Consider the following 20,385-nt stretch of genomic DNA (forward strand, 5'->3'; position numbering starts at 1 on the left):
ATCATCTCGAAGGAAAACCAATAAATCCCGATATTCGAAGTTGTGTTTATCGAGCAGTCGCTTCTTCTTGTGATGATCAAACTTTCGATTCTTTCTATAAGGTAAAACCTCTTCTTCCAGTTTATCACTACAACACTCCAATCACATATTCTAATTGATTAATTTCTATTTCTTCTAATTAACAAACTCTTCTTCGAGTTAATCATTACATTATTCAATCACATATTCTAATAAGTTAATTTCTATTTCTTCTTATTAACTAAAAAAGTTACATCGTGATTCAGATCTTATCGAAGAGAAACTCAGATTAGTTCAATGTATGGGGAGCACCAATGATCCAGCTCGAATGCGACGACTTCTCAAATTTACACTATCGGTAAACATCAATTGTATTAATTAAATGACCTTTGAAATAGATTTAGATTAACTCTAATTCTACTCTTTCAGGATCAAGTGAGATCTCAAGATGCTTGGTTAGCCATCATTGGTATCGCTTCCTCGAAGCTGGGACGAGATGAATCTTGGAAATTTTTCAAGGAAAATTCAGTTGAATTTAAAAGACGCTACGGATCTCATTATGCTATTGTCCGGTTAATTGAGGTCAGTTGGATTGTCAATTCTCTTTTTCGTCCTCAAATTATATCTTCTTTTTCATTTCTATCAACAGAATATTCTTAAAGGTTTTGCCTCCGAAGCAGAAGCCAAAGACATTGAAGATTTCTTCAACAAGAATCATTTCTCTGGTCAAGAAACAACAGTAGCCAAAGGGTTAGATTGGATAAGGACCAATACAAATTGGATGAAACGAGAAGTCGATGATCTTAAAAAGTTTTTCAAATGATAAACTGACCACAATAATCAAATTAAGCGGAAACAAAACTCAATCAAGTTTTTGGTTTGCATTTTTTCATACATTTAGTACTTTTGGTACTTTTTATTGCTTATTACATATGATACTTTCATTGTAGAGCCTGTCAAGGCAATTTTATAATCTCTCCTTTTTCTAGTTACCAATTGGTCCTTAAAATTTGATATCGATCATTTTTTTAATCAATTGGTATTTACATAATTGAGTAAAAAAGGTAGAGAAAAAAGAGAGAGAAAGAGATCGACAATTATGATTACCTAGAAAGAATCGTTTGTAGACTTTGTCACAAGGAAAGTGAATTGAATAGAAACAATTTAAGCGATTTGGTTTAAGATTGTCAATACCAGTTAAACATTAAATGTGAAATGATATTGAAATTTTGTCACAATTGATATAAATATTGGCACATTTGATTAGATTTGATGATTTTATCATAATGTTTGGTGAAAGGAACAGGAAATGTTGACTTGAAGTAAATATAAATATTGATTGGACTAATTATCGTTTAAAAAATGATTATTAGATTTACGATCAATCATTACGCTTTAATCCACAAGGTCTTCTCAGTTCCTGTCCTCTTTCATGGAACCATTTATTTGATACCCATTTCGATCCAACCAGAACAGGACAAGCGGCATGTCGAGTTAAAAGATCACCATCGCCGCTTGGATGAAGATTATACCAGAAAGCGGCTGATCCTTTTTTAGGCCAAAGAGTCAATTCCAATGTTGGGAAAACGGTTGCACCACCCGCTTCAACATTGGACATGTAATTTAACCAAGTTGCAATGCGATTTCCAGTTCCAAGGCCTGCAAATGGATCAGCCTTATGATAATCCATTTCTTTTTGTGTGGCAAAATCATAATGAGGCTCATAATGACCACCGATACCATAATTGACCACTTGTAGCTCCTCAGCTGTATCAACAGTTAATCCAGAAATATCTTCGATTCTTTGATTAACCCGATCAACAACTTGATCATCAGTTCCCTTTAACCAGGCACTTTTACTAATCCGATAATGAGCAGCTTCCAATTTACCTGTTTTATGATTTTGAACAGTTGCTCGTTTAAGTCGAGGTAAAGCTAATTGTTTGATTGTTTCCATCTCATTATCTGACATGATGTCATGATAAATTAAAATTAATGGCTTCTTATAAGCTTCTTCAACCTTGATTCGAGTGTAACGTAAATAAGGATGTTTGTTGGTTGTATTTAAATAGAAACAATTTAAAGTTTTGGTTATTCGCTGAGGTAAAATGGTTTCTCCTCGACAAAGAGCCTCATATGATTGTCTTTCTTGGGTTACAGGTGAATCAACAGTAGAAATGTTTTCATCAATTGGAACCTCATCATCGTCACCAACATCACCACGTAACTTTGCTTTACCAGAATGACCCAACACCTCCTCATAGTAAACCTTGTTACCAACTGCTCGAGGATGATTCGGAGCCAAACGAAGTAGTTCATTGGTCAATTTAAGGGCATGACGAACGTTCCCTCGGCGGAAAGTTGAAAAGGCCAGATATTCGAGAATTTCGGCTTTGTCAGCTGTTTTTAAACTCTCCTCTTCCCATCGGTCTAAAGCTTCTTGCATCCAAAGGATTGTATGATAATGATCACCATTTACATATGAATATTTACCAAGATCAAAACAATCACCAGCACTGAGTTCAACTCTTTTAGGTGATACCAAGGTAAAAGGTGAATCGTCAGGGTTACTAGAGTCATAGAGAGGATGATGTTGAGGTTGTTGAGCAATCCGAATCTCTCCCCTGGCTAAACTTGAAGTGTCCAGTTTATAAGTATCCTGGAGTCGTAAAAGTGCATCAGCTGCTCCATTAAAATCTTCAGCTGAAGGGAAAGTCTCACCACTAGAATTTTGAACTCGATAGATTAATTGTTGACCAGTTTCATAAGATTTTTCAACCATCAAGGCTTCAGCTATTAGAGAAAAAGAAAACAATTAGATTAATGAGAATGGGAAAACAATTTAATGGACATTAAATGGACTTAGTAAAATGTATCAATTTTTTTTCATCAACAATTATAATTAGACTGTTTCTCCATCTTCTTTGACGGTTAATTGTTCAACTTTCATCTTTATAGTTCATTTCAATAACTCAATTCAAAAGTTTTCATGATGAAAAAATGGTCGAAACGATAAGTTGACTTAAATATAGAAATAAATTAAAATTAACGTCAACGTGACATCCTCATCCTGATGAGTGTAGATCAAGGTTAGATCTTCAGATCATCTTGTCCAGTAAACACTTAAAACATAATTAGTGCTCATTTTGTGCTGACTTGAAACCAAATTACGATAACAATCAACGTAAAGGATGAATTAGAAATGAATTTCCTTCAATCTTATCTTAATAATGAATGAATTTCTATCCATGTTGAATACGAGGATATGTTTTCTGAAAGCTTAGCAATAATTATGATGATCTATGTTGATGATAATCAAAAGGAAATCGATTGATTGTAACAATTTGATTACTTTACCATTTCTCCAATCAGAGGTGAGTGTTTTTACCAAAAGAAAAGCATTAACGGGGTTGGCCAAATAAGATTGAACATCTTGACTAGCGATCGATTCAATTGAAGCAAATTTTTCTCGAATGCTCTTCAATTGTCTTAATCGTCTCTCTTCACCAATTAAATATGAATCCAATGATGAAACAATTGTCCTTTCGATTTCCAAAAGCTTTTCCAGGTCAACAAGAGCAGTAAAAACTTCACCATTCACATTGGAACCACAAATCAAGATGAGTAAACAAAAATTGACCAGTCGGTAAAACCCAAAATCTTTCACAGAAAATATCATCATTGAATCGCCTTATTGCTGTTGGATAAACAAAGAAAGTGGATAATCACAACACCAGTTAAATTAACTACAAATGATATGACACAATATAAAATGCCGGTTAAGATGATAATTAGAATAAAAGATGATCCATAATTAGCTTTGGAAATCAATCAATTCTATAGAAAATAGAAAAAAACAATAAATTAGAAAACCAAACAAGGCTAAAAAAGGCATTTAAAAATGAAAGAAGATGAAAAAACTCACCGATATTTGTTTCTCTTGGTGTTCAAATTGATCAAATTAATGAGAATTTCTGATTGTTCATTGATCAGGTATCATCACAATTAGAAAAAGACAAACTAAGATTGATTGTATCAAAAAAGAAAATAAAAACAAACCAGAAATAAAAGGTAAGAGTTGTCAAGATGATTCTAAAAACTGAGATTCACAGATGGATTTCAAGAGAAAACTAGAAATTTTCTCGACGCAGAAGTAAGAAGATGATGATGAAAGAGGAAAAGATGAGGAGAATAAGACAGAGAAGATAAGTGTTTGTAGAAAGAGGAATTAATAGAAACTTGAGTTAATCTGAACTCGCTTAGAGATTCATAAGAGTTGAATAATATTCAAGGATAAATGACCAAGAACATGGAACTGTCTTCAATTTTGATTGAGTCTTTTTTCCTCTTGGAACTTCAATTGTTGAGGGTAACCAGAAATTACACAATCAATGAAAAGTGTCTACATTTTTGATGGAAGAAAATAACGAGAACGTAATTCTAACAATTTAATCTGGTTAACCAACGATGAATATGAAAATAAAGGGTTTCCTTTTTTTCCAGAACAGAGATTATCTGTTCATCCCTTCATTTCAATTTCTTTTCTTTTTCTTTTTCTTTTTTGTTATTGTTTCCTTTTCCTCTTTGGTTGTTTCTGGTCATCATTGTTTATCTTCCATCACCCATTAGAATCTCTTAGGAGTGGCCATGTTTTTTTCCCATTTGGAGTCCAAAAGTTTCCGGAATTAGATGAACATGAATGGAGAGCTAGAGAGGGAGAGAGAAAGAAATGAGAAAAAGATAAAAGAGTCAATTTAGCATGTTAATTAACGTTGAATTTCAATGATAATTAACTAACAGAGTCAACAACCTGTTAGCATTAAGCCAAAGATTAAGTACTTAGTAACGATTCATTGTCCCAGTGACGGTCAACTCAAGTTACTGACCGAGGTCACCTAGAGATTTCTCACCGTCTCACAATTAATTACTTTCACAGAAAAGGAGAAAAAACAATTAAATCATATAGTTAATCAACACCATGGGTCTGGACGCCAGCGAAAACAGTGAAAGTATTGACCACCAAGAGAAAACTTCATCGATGGAAATGAAACCCTTTTCGAAAGAAAATCTAAATTCAAAGTCACTGATTACCATCTTTCTATAATTAGGCAACTAAATTGAAAAAGAATGAAAAAAAATCAATCACAATTAAGGAAACAATCAAGTAAATTAAGGCAACACAATGTAAACATTGGAATAAAAGCTTAACTTGTTTACCAGACAAAAGAAAAATAAAATGTCGGACCAACTCTTATTGTCTTCTTACCTGAATCAATAATCCTTCCTGATCATTTAAATGAATCGAATGAGAATTTACCAGAAAAAAAAGCAATTCACCGAAATTCAAATGAACAATCAATTGAAATTCAAACAATTAATCAATTAGAAGTGAAATCATTGAATAAATTGGTCTATAAAATGATCGTTGCTTATTAAAAATTGTATCAAAATGATCAACATTTAGTGAGAAAACAATTTCCATACAATTAGAAAGAAAGAAAGAAAGAGAGAAAGAGATGATGATGATGATGATGAGGAAGATGAAAAATGGGAGATGAAGAAAAAGAGAGGGAAAGGGAGAGAGAGAAAAAGAAAAAGATAAACAACAAAAAGTGAGTCGAATGAACTATCGCTCTCTCTCTCCTTCTCTCTCTTTGTCCGTTAAGAAATTTTCTTTTATTCTTAAAGATCATTCGATGATTAAACTTCCATGATTTTCATTTAGTTCCAATTCTTAATCATGATTAATATTCCCTGTGAGTGTCATTCACTTCTCGGTGACAATTAACGTTAATCACAATCACTGTTAACAATTAAACTTTTTCTATTAACTGGTTAATAATATTAATCAGTTTTCTCATATTGACAAATGAACTTTGTCATCATCGTTTCTCTACCACTGGAAACCATTTTGGATTTTAGATTCTTTTTTTGTTCTATTCTCTTTTCCATTTGTCAATTATGGTGACCGATTTTCTCTGTGTTATTAATTGTTTCTCATCTCTAATTAGTGATCTTTTTCTCCATAATTTATGATTAATCAGTTTGATGGTGACAATTAACTGTTTCACTTTTCTCCATTGCCGATTGCCTTAAAATCTGTTTGGTTAATTTTATTGTTGTTTCATTTTTTTTTTAATTTCTCTATGTTGGATTAATTAAGTGTTCGGTTAAATGAGTGACTCTAAATTGTGCCTGATTTTTTTAACCCTTTTTAATCAATTATGCTACAAATTTTCTACCCAACAACAATTTGTGTTCAAAATAAATCATCAATTTATTTCCTTCTACTAATCACCTCAATCAGTTGGCCTTTCACCTCAGGAAATATTCAATCAAAGGTAAGAAAGAATCACTTATCCTATTTGTTTATCCTTTCAAATTACTCGTTAATTGTTGTGAAAAGTAAATTGTATTCTTGGTGATCATTAGCATCACAATTGTCATTGACTAACAATCAACAAGTGGTAATCTTAATTTGATTTGTTTCACTTTTGTTTCATTAATCCATAATTAACTTAACCAATTCCCTCTTTCCGATTTAAAACAAATAAATCAACTAATAAACAAACAAACAAAATGCAATCAGGTTAATGTGTTAATAAACAAACAACAACAATCAAATAGTTAACAACCAAATTAGGAGCCCTTAATTGTTTCAATTTGATTCTCGAAAGTATCATTCAAATCGCGAAAGTAATCAAAAGCAAAGTAAATTAGTCTAACTAAATGAGACAGAAAAAAAATTAAATCATCAAAGTGCTAAAGAAAAAAAAAGAGCAACAATTAACTAACCAAAGTAACAATTTGTTGATTTGATTAAATAAGATCCTTGACAATTTTTTTCGATCACGTTTGATCTACAATCAACTAATGATGATGATCAATTCCTGTTGATCTCTTTTCAGCTAAATGAATATGAATTAACTGGATCAGATCATAAAATAATATAAAGAAATCGATTTAAATTAATAGATTCTTACCTTAATCATGACCAGATAACCTTGCGAATTAAGATAATCTTCTTAATCAACTAATCTACTCCTACGAATCGATTTAATCACAATAATAACAATATTGTTCCTACGAGATGATTAACAAGTGATTGATTTTTTGTTCCTTTTTCCAGCTAATTTTTCCTCTTAATTCTTATCCAATTTAATTAATTGTTGATCTCATCCTCAAAATCTGATAATAATAATAATTATCATAATAATGATCAACAATTAAATGATAACAATCCCAACAATCAATTGATTATCATTTTGTAATCATCTGTCTTGTATCAAAACACATACATTCAACTGATTAATTCAATGATTGATTTGATTACCAATTACCTATTGCTATTTTTAATTCAATTGGTAAATTGTTATCTGTTAACAATTTATTATTATTGTTACCATTTACAATCTACAATTTCCTTAACAATTTATTCAAAAATATAAAATGATTAGAAAAAAAAAGTTCTAACATTGTCCAGTTATCAAAATTGTTTATTAATAAACAATTTAGATTCTAAATCAATCAATTGAAGCTTAATATTGAATCGTAATTATTGATTACTGTCCAGCTCTGGTCAATTTCAAGTGATTGGAAGAATCAATCGATTTATTTTTGTTTCGAACAAAATTAAAAGTAAAGTTCGAAAAAAGTTTCGTTCTAAAATCTCAGTTCAAGTTATCGAACTTGTACCTTTGTTATTAATTTCAATCTTTTTATCACTTTAATTCAGTCGATTGAAGTTTCAGTCTCAGAACTTATCAATCTTCTGAATTCAACTTTTTGATTGTTCAACTAATTTATTATTAATTAACCAGCATATTAATCAGTTAATCAGTTAAGTTAAACCATTAGGCCTTGACATTAAACTTTAAATCCACTTAAATTGTATGGTGGTTGATTGTAGTAATCAGTTGATAATTTATTCAATTATGTTTACATCATCATTTTTATTAATCATGATCCTTTTATAAATCGTTACAATCAATGTAACAACAATTAATAAAATTTAATTAACTAATATCAAATTGATCCCACTTATATTATACCAAACATTGTTGATCCTTTTTTTATTGTTTCAAATTAGTTTCTAAACAACAATCAGCATCCAAAATGAAAGACCAATGTATTATCAGCAATCAACTTAGAGTGTGTTACAATTAATTAATTATTAACTACAATTACTTTCAACAGTTTTTGTTTAATTGAAAAAATGTATTCAAAAAAACAGTACAAGGTTAATATTTTAATTGTGATCACTTTACATAATCAAGGGTTGGATTAGTAAATTGTTTACAAAATCGATACAATTAACTGTTAAGTTGATTAATTTGATTAGGTGTGAAGCATTAATTCTGCTATAATTTAAAGTGAAAGGAAAATAATTAACTGTTAATTGTTGCTGATGTTTCACTATTTAATTGTGACTATTAAGCTGATAGTTTTTCACAAGTTGATTAGATTGTTAAAGAAAGAAAAAGTTGATTAGTTTAATTCAGAATTTTATCAACAGTATTAACAATGAAGATACTCGACAAGAGGAATACAAATAATAAATCTTATCCACAATCACAGTTAATTAACCTAATCAGTGATTTCTTGACCAAATCAATGTCAACAATTAAAATGTTAACAGTGACAATCAATATTAATACAATTTGATTGTTTTCAAGGGAAAAATTAAATCATACCTACTTTTTTGTTAATCAATTTGAAACTAAGAATTAAATTGTTAATTGAAAGTTTGGATTAACTTAATTTCGTGATAGATTAACTAATCACTTTCTACTTAAATTTATTGCTGATGATTACTCCCAACAAATTAACAATCAAACGAAACAACAAAATGAGAAACACAATTACAATCAAATTTAATTTTTAATATTAAAATACACATAACGTATTACTATTAACAATTTAACAACCTTTTAACCTTAAATTGTTTATGCTTTTACAATCATTAATTGTTTTTGATTAAAATCAACCACCATTATCACTTTAATATACCTGGATTATGGTAACCTTGATTACCTAATTGTTGATGATTTACATTGATACGAAATTTGTAGCTTTTAGAAGCAATTAAAACTATTATTCTAATGGTTAATTTTTTGATTGTCATTTATGATTTGCTTTCTTTTGTGTATCATTGATTGTGATCAAGTTCATTGTCAATTACCTGTCATATTACCCTTTGTTTGACAGTTAATTATCTGGTCTAAAGATAATGATAAGGGATATGTAATCAAAATGTATATTTTACCTTTTAATTGTTTGATTAATTAAATGGTTAACAAAAAATGAGAAAAACTTTGACAATTAGAAATCTCCATTCCTTGGGAAGATATGACAATATTGATGAATTCAAGAGATACAATGACTTTCTTTTCATTATTCATTTTCTAATTAATTGTTAATTTATTTTTCTTATGTGTTTACCTAAATTCACAATTAATATACAATAATAATACAAACAATTAGAACAACAATTTAGTAAATTAATTTCTTTCTTATCCATTACCAAGGTAACTTTTTCTTCACATTTTGTATTAATCTGTATCTCCACCCAAAAGTGTTATTATATTAGGGTCATGTCGACAACTATTAAACACTTAATTATGTAATTTAATAGTTGATTGTAATCGACAACATTGATTTAATTTAATTTCTTTTGTTAATTTTTTTTTCTCTTACTGTCCAATTGTTTGTAAACTCATTGTATAATTTTTTACCTTTAATCAAATGTCCAGTCAAGTCTCTCAATATTGACCAGTCTCTTTCACTTTCAAATAATCAAATCTAATTTGATTATTAATTATTGATCATTTATTGATAATAATAATGATGATACTTTCTCACCTCTACTTGTTGGGTGATTGACCAGTAAGTTGATGATGAAAGTGTTTTCATTTTAATTGTTTTATTTACTTTTTTTCTGATTTCAACCTGATTTTTCAACTATCGGCGTTTTCCTCGTGATCAACATCTCATAGTGAAAGTGGTCAGTTCCATACGATTATTATACAAGTTATTCAAGTATTGGAACAAGTTTTCTTGGTGTGGTGATGGTGATTGTATATTCATGAAAGGGATTATTACTGTTGGCGGTGAAAAGATTTGGTCATGTTATAGTAGCCATGATGATGATGCTCATCCATGATGGTGATTATGGTAAGATGAATCAACGTGTTAATTGTAATCGTGAGAGGCGTCAAAGTGGTTAAATACTTGAATACACTTGAGACTTGAAACTAACTGTCATTAATCAAGATCAATTTTGGCCAATTGATTGTTTGATTATACGATTCTGGTCCATGATGATGATGATTGTGATTAAGAAAAAGTAAAATGAACCATTGAGTTAATTCGTGAGGTTTACTTTTTTACCTTTCACTTATTGGGAATGATGATAAAATTATCTTCATTAACATCTTGATCTTTTGATTATTTTTCCTCTAATTAACTCTTATTGTTATAATTACATAAGCCACACACACACACACGATAATCACTACATGTAATCATCATCACAATTAAGGATCACCTCTTATTGTATAAATTGACAAAAGGATTTTAAGATTGAAACTACTATGTGTATTAGTTACTTGATAACTAATCCAGTTTTTGAAAGATTATCTCACTAATCATATTGATCTTCTTCCGGTCATCAATTTCATCAAACTCCATTAACTTGTATATTATCATCAATTCACAAACAATTTGTATAACAATTAACAGAATTGATCTTCTCTCGCAATCCAGTTTACAACAATTATTTCCTTTCAACAATTCACCCTAATTGCAACAATTAAGCAGAATAACAAACAAGTCCCAAGATGATTTGTTTTTAATGAGAAAAGATGACAATCAGATTCATCAACAATCGCCATCAACTGTTAATAAGTTATAATTACCACAATAGTTTTGTTTAATTTGATTGAGGTAAAATTATGATTCGTGATGATGATGATTAGTTAATTATCTAAATTGTGATAACATATTCAAATCATCAATATGCAAAAAAAATCTACTTACCTTTTTTTTACATTTGACTTTCTCTTCCCATTCATTTAAATCACTAATCAACTTACTCACTTAAATGATTCAAATCCATTGATTTAACTTTCTATTTACAATCAACCTGATTTTTTTTACTCTACCTGTAAAATGATCAATGAAAGTTGATCAAACATTAATTGCAAATCATTTTCTCACAAGGTGTAATTGTAATTAAGGGTAAAGTGGGAGGATATAAGGTAGAAAGTGATTGGAATGATGATTAACCAAGGAAGGTACAATTAAGGAATTGAAATTGTGAATGAATTAACGTTTTTACTGTTAATCTATCACTCAAAAAATGAAATTGATTCTAAAATCATAAAGTTGATTAACAATTTATATAAATTTAAACAACTTCCGAGTTTAAACTGAATCAATAATTATAACGATAAAAATATTTAATCAAAGATGAATAACAATCAATTGTTGTCATTAAGTTTTTTGTTAATTTTTTGATTGTTTAATTAACTTTCAAGGTTGTGACAATTTATCAATTGTTTCTGTACTGGGTTAACCTTGATTTTCAGTGATTCCTTTTAACAAATTGTTGTTGATTGCTGATCGTCTCAAGACAATCAATTTGATTACTGTTGAGATTTATCCTCAATTTTAATTGCGAAAATATTTTTTTCTCATTGAAATTGTAACTCATTGATTTCTTTTCATATACCAAACCTAAAGATACTGGAATTGGTTTAATTTTATGAATCAAAAATATTGATCATTTAAACTTCAATGTGACACAATTAACAAACTCACTTTGACAAGAACAAAAAAGTTGTAAACAATTAAAAAGACACAACAATTTAATCAACAATAATTTACAGATTGTTGACACCCTTTTATTATGGTGTAAATAAGGAAGATTATAGCAATTCTCACCCTCTAATCCATCACCTGAAACACAATTTAAATTAATCAATGTTTTTAATTGTTGTTGTGTTGATACACAATCTCAATCATCTTCTTCATGGTTTTACTGTTATTCACAATTCACAGGAAACTCAATTTAAACTCAATTTATTAATCACTATCATCACCACTCACCAACATTGACATTTAATTGGGTGTGTGTATTTGTATTTGATTATCTTTTTGGTTAACCAACATTAACAATTTACTTCAATTGTGAACAATTAACATCTTATCCCATTCCTGGTTCATATTAAGGTGCTTCCGTTAAATTGTTGTAGGTTGATTCGATCAAATCAAAAATGATAATTTAAATTATCTTGGTTAATTATCATTTCCTATTAATATTATCTCATCAAATGATGATAGCAACTATACTATTATTATTACAATTAACCCTAACAATTAAACTCTGTTTCTTTTTTATCAATCATGTTAATGATTAGTTAGTTGATTGTTAATCAATTTACATCCCGCTAATCTGCTATTGATACTTTTAATTTAATTTGCTACAACAATTTAATGATAAATTACCTGTAATATGATATGATTATTGATTGATAATTGATAAAAAAAATATAAGAAAAATTGAATCACAATTAACTAATCATTTCATGAACTACAATCAACTGTTGTTGATATTGTCAATCTCACCTAGATGATTATAATTACAATTTAAACTTTACCTCCAATTAAATGAGAAAAAAATTGATCAATTGTAAAATTATTATTCTTAATTGTTAACAGTTAAAAGATGGAATCAACTGGGTTCATCAAGCTATGTCAGAATCGGAAAGATTACTCTTTCTTAATGGAAACAATCAAGGTACGTTTTTAAATTAACTAATCATCATGTTAATTTGTAAACAACAATCAACCCAACCCACTAACATAGGAATTGATTTTTAAAAAAGATCAATCAATTAAATTAAGTTTCCTAAAACAATCAACGATCAACTATATTAATCAAAAGTTGATGATTGGACAATAACACTTCCGACTTGCAATTTAAATTGTCAACAATTTAAATTTCCATTCCGTTAATATTAACCTATTGTAACACCTTATTAAATTTTTAATAACAATCAACTAATCAACTACCTACCTTGTTTTTTTTAATCATCTACTTGATTTAGATAATGATTTTCAAATTGTTGAATCTTCAAAGATATTTACTGGATCTGAACCATTATTATTACCATCAAATAGGAAATTGGTTAAACGTGATACTTCAAGATTATCATCTAAATATAATCAATTTAAATCATCTTCATCTTCATCATCAATACCAAAGTCATTTAATGAAACAATTAATTCCTATTCAAAGTTGCCCGATAAACTTGATATACAGTTTAACGTTTTCAATGAAACATTTAATCTACTATTGGAACGTAATAATCACCTAATTTCACCTCATTTCACAATTAAGGAACAATTTGTTGATTCCAATAATAATTATATTAATTTTAATCAATTCAATGATCTCACCATACAAGAAGCTGATTGTTTCTATCAAGGAGTTTGCCTCAACCATTTAAATAGTAGTGTTGCCTTATCATTATGTGATGGATTGGTAAGTAAATTGTTACAATTAAAAGTTAATCACTTTTTCATTTTTTTTTGTTTCTTCAATTGCTAATTAGTTTTTTCCTTAAATTGTAATAAGTTAATCAACCATCAAAAACAATTACAACAGTTTCTGATTGTTGTTTGATTGTAGATTTACAAATGATCAATTGATTATCAAGGTTGATTATCATTTTAATTTTCCTTTTTACTATTTTTTCATTTTCTTTCCTTATTCTGATTATTTCTTGCTAATTACTGGATTATCTCAATTTGCTAATTGATTTACAGAGAGGATTAATTGAGACAAATTCTGGTATTTATGTGATAAATCCGATTCCACCGGGATTAGCTTCTCATCCACGATTTAATAATTTATTTGATTCTCAAGCTCATATAGTCGTTAAAAAAGGAGCACTGGATGATTATCATTGTCCACATTCAGGTAATTAACTAATCTACCTTATCCATTTAATTATTAATACTACCTGAGAATGACAATAAATTAACTGCAAATCAGCATCATGAGGAACAATTAAATTTCAAGTTTACTGACCAGATTTAAAAATATAAAACTTTCAACCAGTTGGACAAAACAAACGTTACGTTGATTAACATTATTATAATCACTTATATTCAACGTAATTGACCAAGCAATTAAATTTAACTAACATGCACTTGAACTTATAATACTCTTATGGTCAGTTTCATTTTTAATCATTTCAAAGCCTGTTAAACATGAGAGTTGAATAGTACAACAACAACAACATCAACAACAATCACAATCACGCAACAAACAGTAGTCATTATTAAAAAAACGGAACAATCAGAAAACAATAACAAAGATAGACATTCAATTTAATGAATTAACAATCAATTTATCAACAAGAAACTTTCATATGTTGGTCAGTTCAAAAGTAACTGGACATTGAAACATAGTGTTGACAAAATTGAAAAAATGCTATACATTTTTTCAGGTTAAATTGTGTTCGTTTTCCTAAAACAATTCAACGAATGATAATCAATTTTTTTTCTCTTTCTCTATTAATCAGGAAAACGAGTTCCAATTACTTTAAATTCATTTACAAATTACAGCCCACCTTTAACCCCACCCTTACCATCTCAATTGCCACCATTATCATCAGCTGATAATCATAATCGTACTCGTCGATCAACAAAAGACAAAATCACCGGAATCACAGTGGAAACTGCAGTTTTCATTGATGAAACTTTATACTCGATGATGCAAAAAACTTTTCCCGGTGACACTGAACATCAAGTGGTCACTTATGTCTTGACCATCATGAATGCAGTTCAATTATTATTTAGACAACCATCACTTGGAATCTCTGTTAATATTTCAATCGTCCTTCTCGATATCCTAAAAACTCAGCCCAAGGTAATTAATACAATTCGTTGATTTAACTGTAACCATTTTATCGGCAACTTTTTTCTTCTTTGTCTCTTTGGTCATTGATCCTTTTTTTCCTGATTCTTTTCAATTTCATTCATTTTTTTTTATTTCTCTGAATTATCATGTTGATGATCACCATAATCAACTGATTCTCTTTCATATTCTCCTTTCATTTTGATTGTTAACAACAAAGTTTTTCATCAATTGACTGACTCTTTTTTTATCCTCTGATGTTTTTTTATTTCTTGATTGTTTGATAAAACCATTCATGAATTAACCAATGGTTTATTCACCTTCCCTTTATGGTGATCAATTAGGTTGATACTAATCCTCACAATCAACAACAATTAATTGACAATTACCGGTTTTTTTCAGCTTGATGAATTGCTATCACCTTGAAATCGTTGCGTAGTGATTGCAACTGTACATTTAATTCAAAATGTTTTTGTATCTAAAAGCAAATAATTTTAATTGTTATTAACTTAATTTTTCACAGGATTTAATTTCATCGGATAATATTGACACTTATTTAACTAATTTCTGTGTGTGGCAACACAATAAGCGGACAATCAACAACCAAAATGGTGAATCAAAGTCTCGTTGGGATCATGCGTTACTATTATCTGGGTAATTAGTTAATTATTATTTTGATAGATTGATATCTAATCAAATGTTCACTTTAATCAACAGAATCAACATGTACGTTATTGACAATCAGGGAAGGAAAAAGCGTCATGTTGTTGGACTTGCACCGGTCAGTGGGATGTGTAATTCACTTAATAGCTGCACAATTAGTGAAGGGACCAGTTTCCAAACTGTTCTGGTCGCTGGACATGAAATGGGACACAGGTAACTAATCATTATCAGGCCACCAAGAAAGTTAACAATTAACTAAATGTGAGAGTGATGAGCAAAACTTTAATCAACTCATAATAATTTTCAATTAAACCAAAAAAAATTAGAACAAAAGTTTTGCTCAAGTTAATCACCTAATTAATTTACTTTTACTTTGTAATTAACTCTTAACTTTGGTCACTATTTATTCATCAATCTTTCATTTAGCCTAATTAATTGTGTAATTAGAGAGTGAAAAGATTTCAGATTTTCTTTAACAATTAAATGTTTTCTTTAATTTCCATTCACATCAATAACTAGTATTTACATTTTTTTTTTATTTTCATTAACCTTCTCAATGTATATTTAGCTTAGGAATGGAGCATGATGGAAATCAGGATGGTAATTTATGTGATCATGATAATTTCATCATGTCACCTACTTTGGGTGCTGGTAAAACGTCGTGGTCATCATGCAGTCGAGAATATCTAGAAAAGTTTATCGAACAGCCTCAAGCCTCGTGTGTTCTAACACCGACTTCGAGTGTTAACATTTTAAGTTCCTTTTCCTCGCAACCCGAATCAACCAAATTACCTGGACAATTGTTCGATGCTAATCAACAATGTGTCCTACGTTTTGGTTCTGATAGTCGTCGATCTCTTGTTCAACCCGAATCAGATGTTTGTCGATCACTTCGATGTGACACCGGAACCGCTCGAAATGTTGTCGCCCTTTATGCTCACCCAGCACTGGAAGGTACAAATTGTGGTGAAGATAAGGTTTGTATTATTTTACTACAGAATCAAAGTTAATTATACTGAATTAAATATCATTTTCTCATTGATTTATTTCACCAGTGGTGCCGTGAGGGTAAATGTATCACTCGAGTAAATTCAATCGAAACAGCTGAAAGTAAAATAATCTACAGCAATTCAAATATGATCACCACCATTCCCGCCCCAGAAACTTTTCTCAAAGATGAACCTAAAGTCCAACTTTGGTCCGACTGGTCAAGTTATACTCAATGTTCATCCGATTGTGTTGTAAAAGGTCACTTAAAACCGTTCGGTGTTATGGTCTCCATCAGAACTTGTAATGTTCCTTCATCAGAACCACCTCCGCCATTACCAACACCAACATCATCAATTACAGAATCATCATTAAATTTGACAACAATTGAATCAAAATCACCGTCAATTGAATCAACATCATCTCAGAAAATCAATGAAACAATTTCATGTACAGGAATTGATAGAAGACTCAAAATTTGTGATGCATCTCATGTACGGTCAATTTATCATCAACTATTTAGCTTCTCATTGTTTATAATCAGATTAATTGCTAATTGTTTCACTTTTTTATCTCTTTAATCAACAGCAATGTCGTTCACAACCTCATAAAATAATGGAAATTGAAAATTACGTTCAACAAATTTGCACATCAGCTTCACAACGAGACCCGATGATTAAACCGCTTGGGACTCAATTCCCAGGATATGGGTGTAAGTTAATTTAGTTAACAGTTGATCAACAATTAACTAATACATGAATTGAAGGTTAAGAAACGTAAAATCAAAACAATTTGTTTACTTCAAAGGGAAACAATTAGTTTATAATATCCGTATCATATTATCCGTATTAAGTTTATTAGTAAATAAACAAATATATTATTACATAAACGTTAAGAATTAAAATATTGATACAATCAATTACAATTGATTTTGTTAAATTAACAACAATCTGATTGTTTGAGTGTGATAACTTATTGCTAAGTCAAGTTATCACATAATTAAATATCATTTATCACATTTAATAATGATAATTTAGTGAGAGTTGATATATTTTTTGTTTCTGTTGTCGTTAACAATTAGGTTAAATGGTTGGTGAATTAATTTAACCATTTTAAATTGTTTGATATTTAAATTGCCATTAAAACTTGGCCTGGTCACTACTCAATGATCATCATATGTTTTCAACACAAACAAATTGTTAATATTACAATAATAGGATGACAATTTAACAAAAATTGCGTTCAATTGTTCAACACGATCATTACTAATCTTAATCGTTAACAATTAATTGCTCATTTGCATAGGTATTAATTGATTTCTATTTTTCATTGTTATTACTACGATTTAAAAAAAACTTAATCTTCAAGGTGTTTCCTTTGATTTAATTCAAATCCAATATGATAATCACCCTTAAGGCTAATTGTTGTTAACCATGTCAAGGTTAATTTACTCACGATCACTAATCTAAGCTAGATTATCAATTGATTTATTATAAATTAGTTATATGATTGAATGGATAAGGAACAATTAACTTTTTTTCTAATAGATAAACAAATCAAAAATGAATTGCAAATTAACTGTAATCAATTGACTTAATTGTGATATAAATAAGATTAAATCATTGATCGTTTCCCTTAACTATTACAACTACTACTGGTCATGATTAGTTTTTATTGCTGATTAGTTAATCTAAGAATTATAATTAATTTTCTCGATTTTGTTTTTAAACAACAATTAACTTAATCACAGATACTCATTCCTGCTATGTTTGGTGTCACAAACGAGGTGGAGGATTAATCACTCACGGATGGAAAGTACCTGATGGGTCACCTTGTGGATCAAGTGAATCACAATTAACTAATCAATTTTGTTTCAATGGTGAATGTAAATCTTTTGATTGCTCAGGTAAATCATTAGATTCATCTGACATTGAACCTTGTTCAAAAATATCAGGTAAATATGAAAATAATAAATTACAAAGAGTTGATTTCAAACAGATTAATACATGTATTGATTATTAAACTTTAATTGTCGATTTATTGTAAAAGTTGATAAGACAAATCAAGAGGAATCAACCGATTTCTGGAACATATATTCAGGCCCATGGATTGGTACCAGTAGTTGTCGTTATCCTTGTTTATCGGGAAGTCGAGGATTAAGATTAGTAACCAAAGAGTGTAACCCATTGTAAGTTAATTGCAAAGAGTTAAGAAAAATGAAAATTAATTAATAACAATTTATCTCTTTCAGTGGATTTTGCCATAGGAAAAAAGATTCATTCCAATTATGTTCTAGTTCTGATGTCGCTTGTCCAAAGAGATCAATTAAACCGGTGGACAAATATGCCGATGATTTATGTACCAAGTATAAGATCAAATATCCAACACTATTGAGCGGTAATGGAAGACAATTACCTCCAAGACCTGGTGAGTTAGATTTCCGATGGTCAATTTTAGTTATGGTAAAAAGTAAGATTCTGAAGGTCAGTTTTCCGCTTTGAATTTCAGATAATCCACATTCGAGTTGTGTGATCGCCTGTCAGGACAGAGTTTGGAAAGATATGCATTACCAAATGGACGCTTTCGATGATGGCAAATTCCCTCTGGGCACAAAGTGCTCATTGGGATTTAATTTGGGAAAAAAGGCTTATTGTGTTAATGGTCAGTGTGTCCTGTTTGATGAAAATGATTTACCTTTAATTGAAGGTAAGAGTAAATCTGGGAAAGTTTTTCTACTCGTTGGATTAGTGAAAATAAATGTTAATCTTTGTCTTTTCTTTCCTTCAGGCGAATCTAATAAAGTGGAAAATATTAAAATCCTCTTTGGACGAAAGCACCAATTTCTTAATCGCCATCGACGATCATCAAACAGTTTACAGATCACTAATTCCACTTTTCCAGTTAATTTAAATTCTTCTGGTCAACCAGGCAATAGTAAAATCTTTGATGACAATAATCAAATTGAGAATAATAAATTGTCCAACCAAAGTGGATTCGTTAACAGAGAAATGAAAATGTATTCATGGGGCATTTCAGTTTCCTCGTGCTCTCATCCCTGTGGTGGGGGTAACCGGACATTCAGTGTCCATTGTAATAATGGACATACAATAGTAGCCGATCATTTCTGTGATTTGATTAAAAAACCGCCAAGACTAATTAATACAGTTGAATCGTGTAACAATCAACCTTGTGATGGAGAGTAAGTGATCATTATACAAGTTTCATCTTAATTGTGGTACTAATTATTTTGCTTCTCTGTGTGTTAATTTAGATGGAGATTTGAAGATTGGAGTCAATGTTCAGCTTCATGTGGTCATGGATACCAAACTCGGACTGTTGTTTGTTTACGTAAATTAGTTGAAGGTGTGGACACAATTTACTCAATTATTTCACCTAATTATTGTTCACCATTGACAAGACCTAAATCATTGCGACTTTGTAATTTACCTTCATGTTAATTTTAACCGATGATCATTGTTTTACTTGATAACAATTCAATTATTCATCATCATAACTATCAAGTTGTTTAAACTCACACATTGATTGAATTTATGATAATTGTTATAACAATTAATTTTTTTTTTCTAACTGGACTCATATGAATATACGTTGTAATTGAAATCAATGGTTGTGTCAAAATATTTTATATATTTAGCAATAATTAATTGTAACCCTTTTTTCAATGTTTCTTAATTAAATCGATTTCTTTCAAAATGCGAAGAAACAAATTGTTTACAATCAATCAAGTTAACAACTCGATGGAAAATATTTCAACTGAATATTAGTTTAGA

General features: G+C 29.6%; 2 protein-coding genes across 4 annotated transcripts; one reads left to right on the forward strand and one right to left on the reverse strand.

Annotated features, from left to right (window-relative positions):
• Positions 1 to 889: 889 nt before the first annotated feature.
• LOC128387073 (prolyl 4-hydroxylase subunit alpha-1-like) lies at positions 890 to 5,426 on the reverse strand. 2 transcript variants are annotated; one of them, XM_053346220.1, is made up of 5 exons: positions 5,285 to 5,426; positions 4,929 to 5,130; positions 3,944 to 4,725; positions 3,376 to 3,855; positions 890 to 2,811 (listed from the first exon to the last, which is right to left on the reverse strand). In XM_053346220.1, exons 4-5 carry the CDS (start codon positions 3,698 to 3,700, stop codon positions 1,400 to 1,402), a joined length of 1,737 nt encoding a protein of 578 aa, XP_053202195.1. In that variant the 5' UTR covers positions 3,701 to 3,855; positions 3,944 to 4,725; positions 4,929 to 5,130; positions 5,285 to 5,426; the 3' UTR covers positions 890 to 1,399. The 2 variants fall into 2 exon arrangements, with proteins under 2 accessions (XP_053202195.1, XP_053202194.1); XM_053346219.1 differs by having other exon boundaries at positions 4,858 to 5,130.
• A 137-nt stretch (positions 5,427 to 5,563) lies between these two features.
• LOC128387070 (A disintegrin and metalloproteinase with thrombospondin motifs 17-like) lies at positions 5,564 to 20,271 on the forward strand. 2 transcript variants are annotated; one of them, XM_053346217.1, is made up of 17 exons: positions 6,220 to 6,359; positions 10,014 to 10,191; positions 12,739 to 12,817; positions 13,128 to 13,564; positions 13,849 to 14,002; positions 14,610 to 14,956; positions 15,468 to 15,598; positions 15,662 to 15,820; positions 16,176 to 16,584; positions 16,663 to 17,088; positions 17,183 to 17,306; positions 18,345 to 18,548; positions 18,644 to 18,782; positions 18,846 to 19,021; positions 19,103 to 19,300; positions 19,382 to 19,793; positions 19,866 to 20,271. In XM_053346217.1, exons 2-17 carry the CDS (start codon positions 10,177 to 10,179, stop codon positions 20,050 to 20,052), a joined length of 3,597 nt encoding a protein of 1,198 aa, XP_053202192.1. In that variant the 5' UTR covers positions 6,220 to 6,359; positions 10,014 to 10,176; the 3' UTR covers positions 20,053 to 20,271. The 2 variants fall into 2 exon arrangements, with proteins under 2 accessions (XP_053202191.1, XP_053202192.1); XM_053346216.1 differs by lacking the exon at positions 10,014 to 10,191 and having other exon boundaries at positions 5,564 to 6,359.
• The last annotated feature ends 114 nt before the right edge of the window (positions 20,272 to 20,385 follow it).

Source organism: Panonychus citri, unplaced genomic scaffold (genome assembly GCF_014898815.1).
Source record: "Panonychus citri isolate SS breed McGregor unplaced genomic scaffold, ASM1489881v1 Contig00077, whole genome shotgun sequence".
Lineage (NCBI taxonomy): Eukaryota > Metazoa > Arthropoda > Arachnida > Trombidiformes > Tetranychidae > Panonychus > Panonychus citri.

Excerpts from the sequence above, each read along its gene's own strand:
- LOC128387070 (XM_053346216.1), top strand. The coding sequence starts at position 6,243 with ATGCTACAAATTTTCTACCCAACAACAATTTGTGTTCAAAATAAATCA. Across the intron at positions 6,360-12,738 it reads CAGGAAATATTCAATCAAAG|TTAAAAGATGGAATCAACTG; the intron begins GTAAGAAAGAAT and ends AATTGTTAACAG. Across the intron at positions 18,783-18,845 it reads ACCAAAGAGTGTAACCCATT|TGGATTTTGCCATAGGAAAA; the intron begins GTAAGTTAATTG and ends TATCTCTTTCAG.
- LOC128387073 (XM_053346220.1), bottom strand. The coding sequence starts at position 3,700 with ATGATGATATTTTCTGTGAAAGATTTTGGGTTTTACCGACTGGTCAAT. Across the intron at positions 2,812-3,375 it reads CACCTCTGATTGGAGAAATG|CTGAAGCCTTGATGGTTGAA; the intron begins GTAAAGTAATCA and ends TTTCTCTAATAG.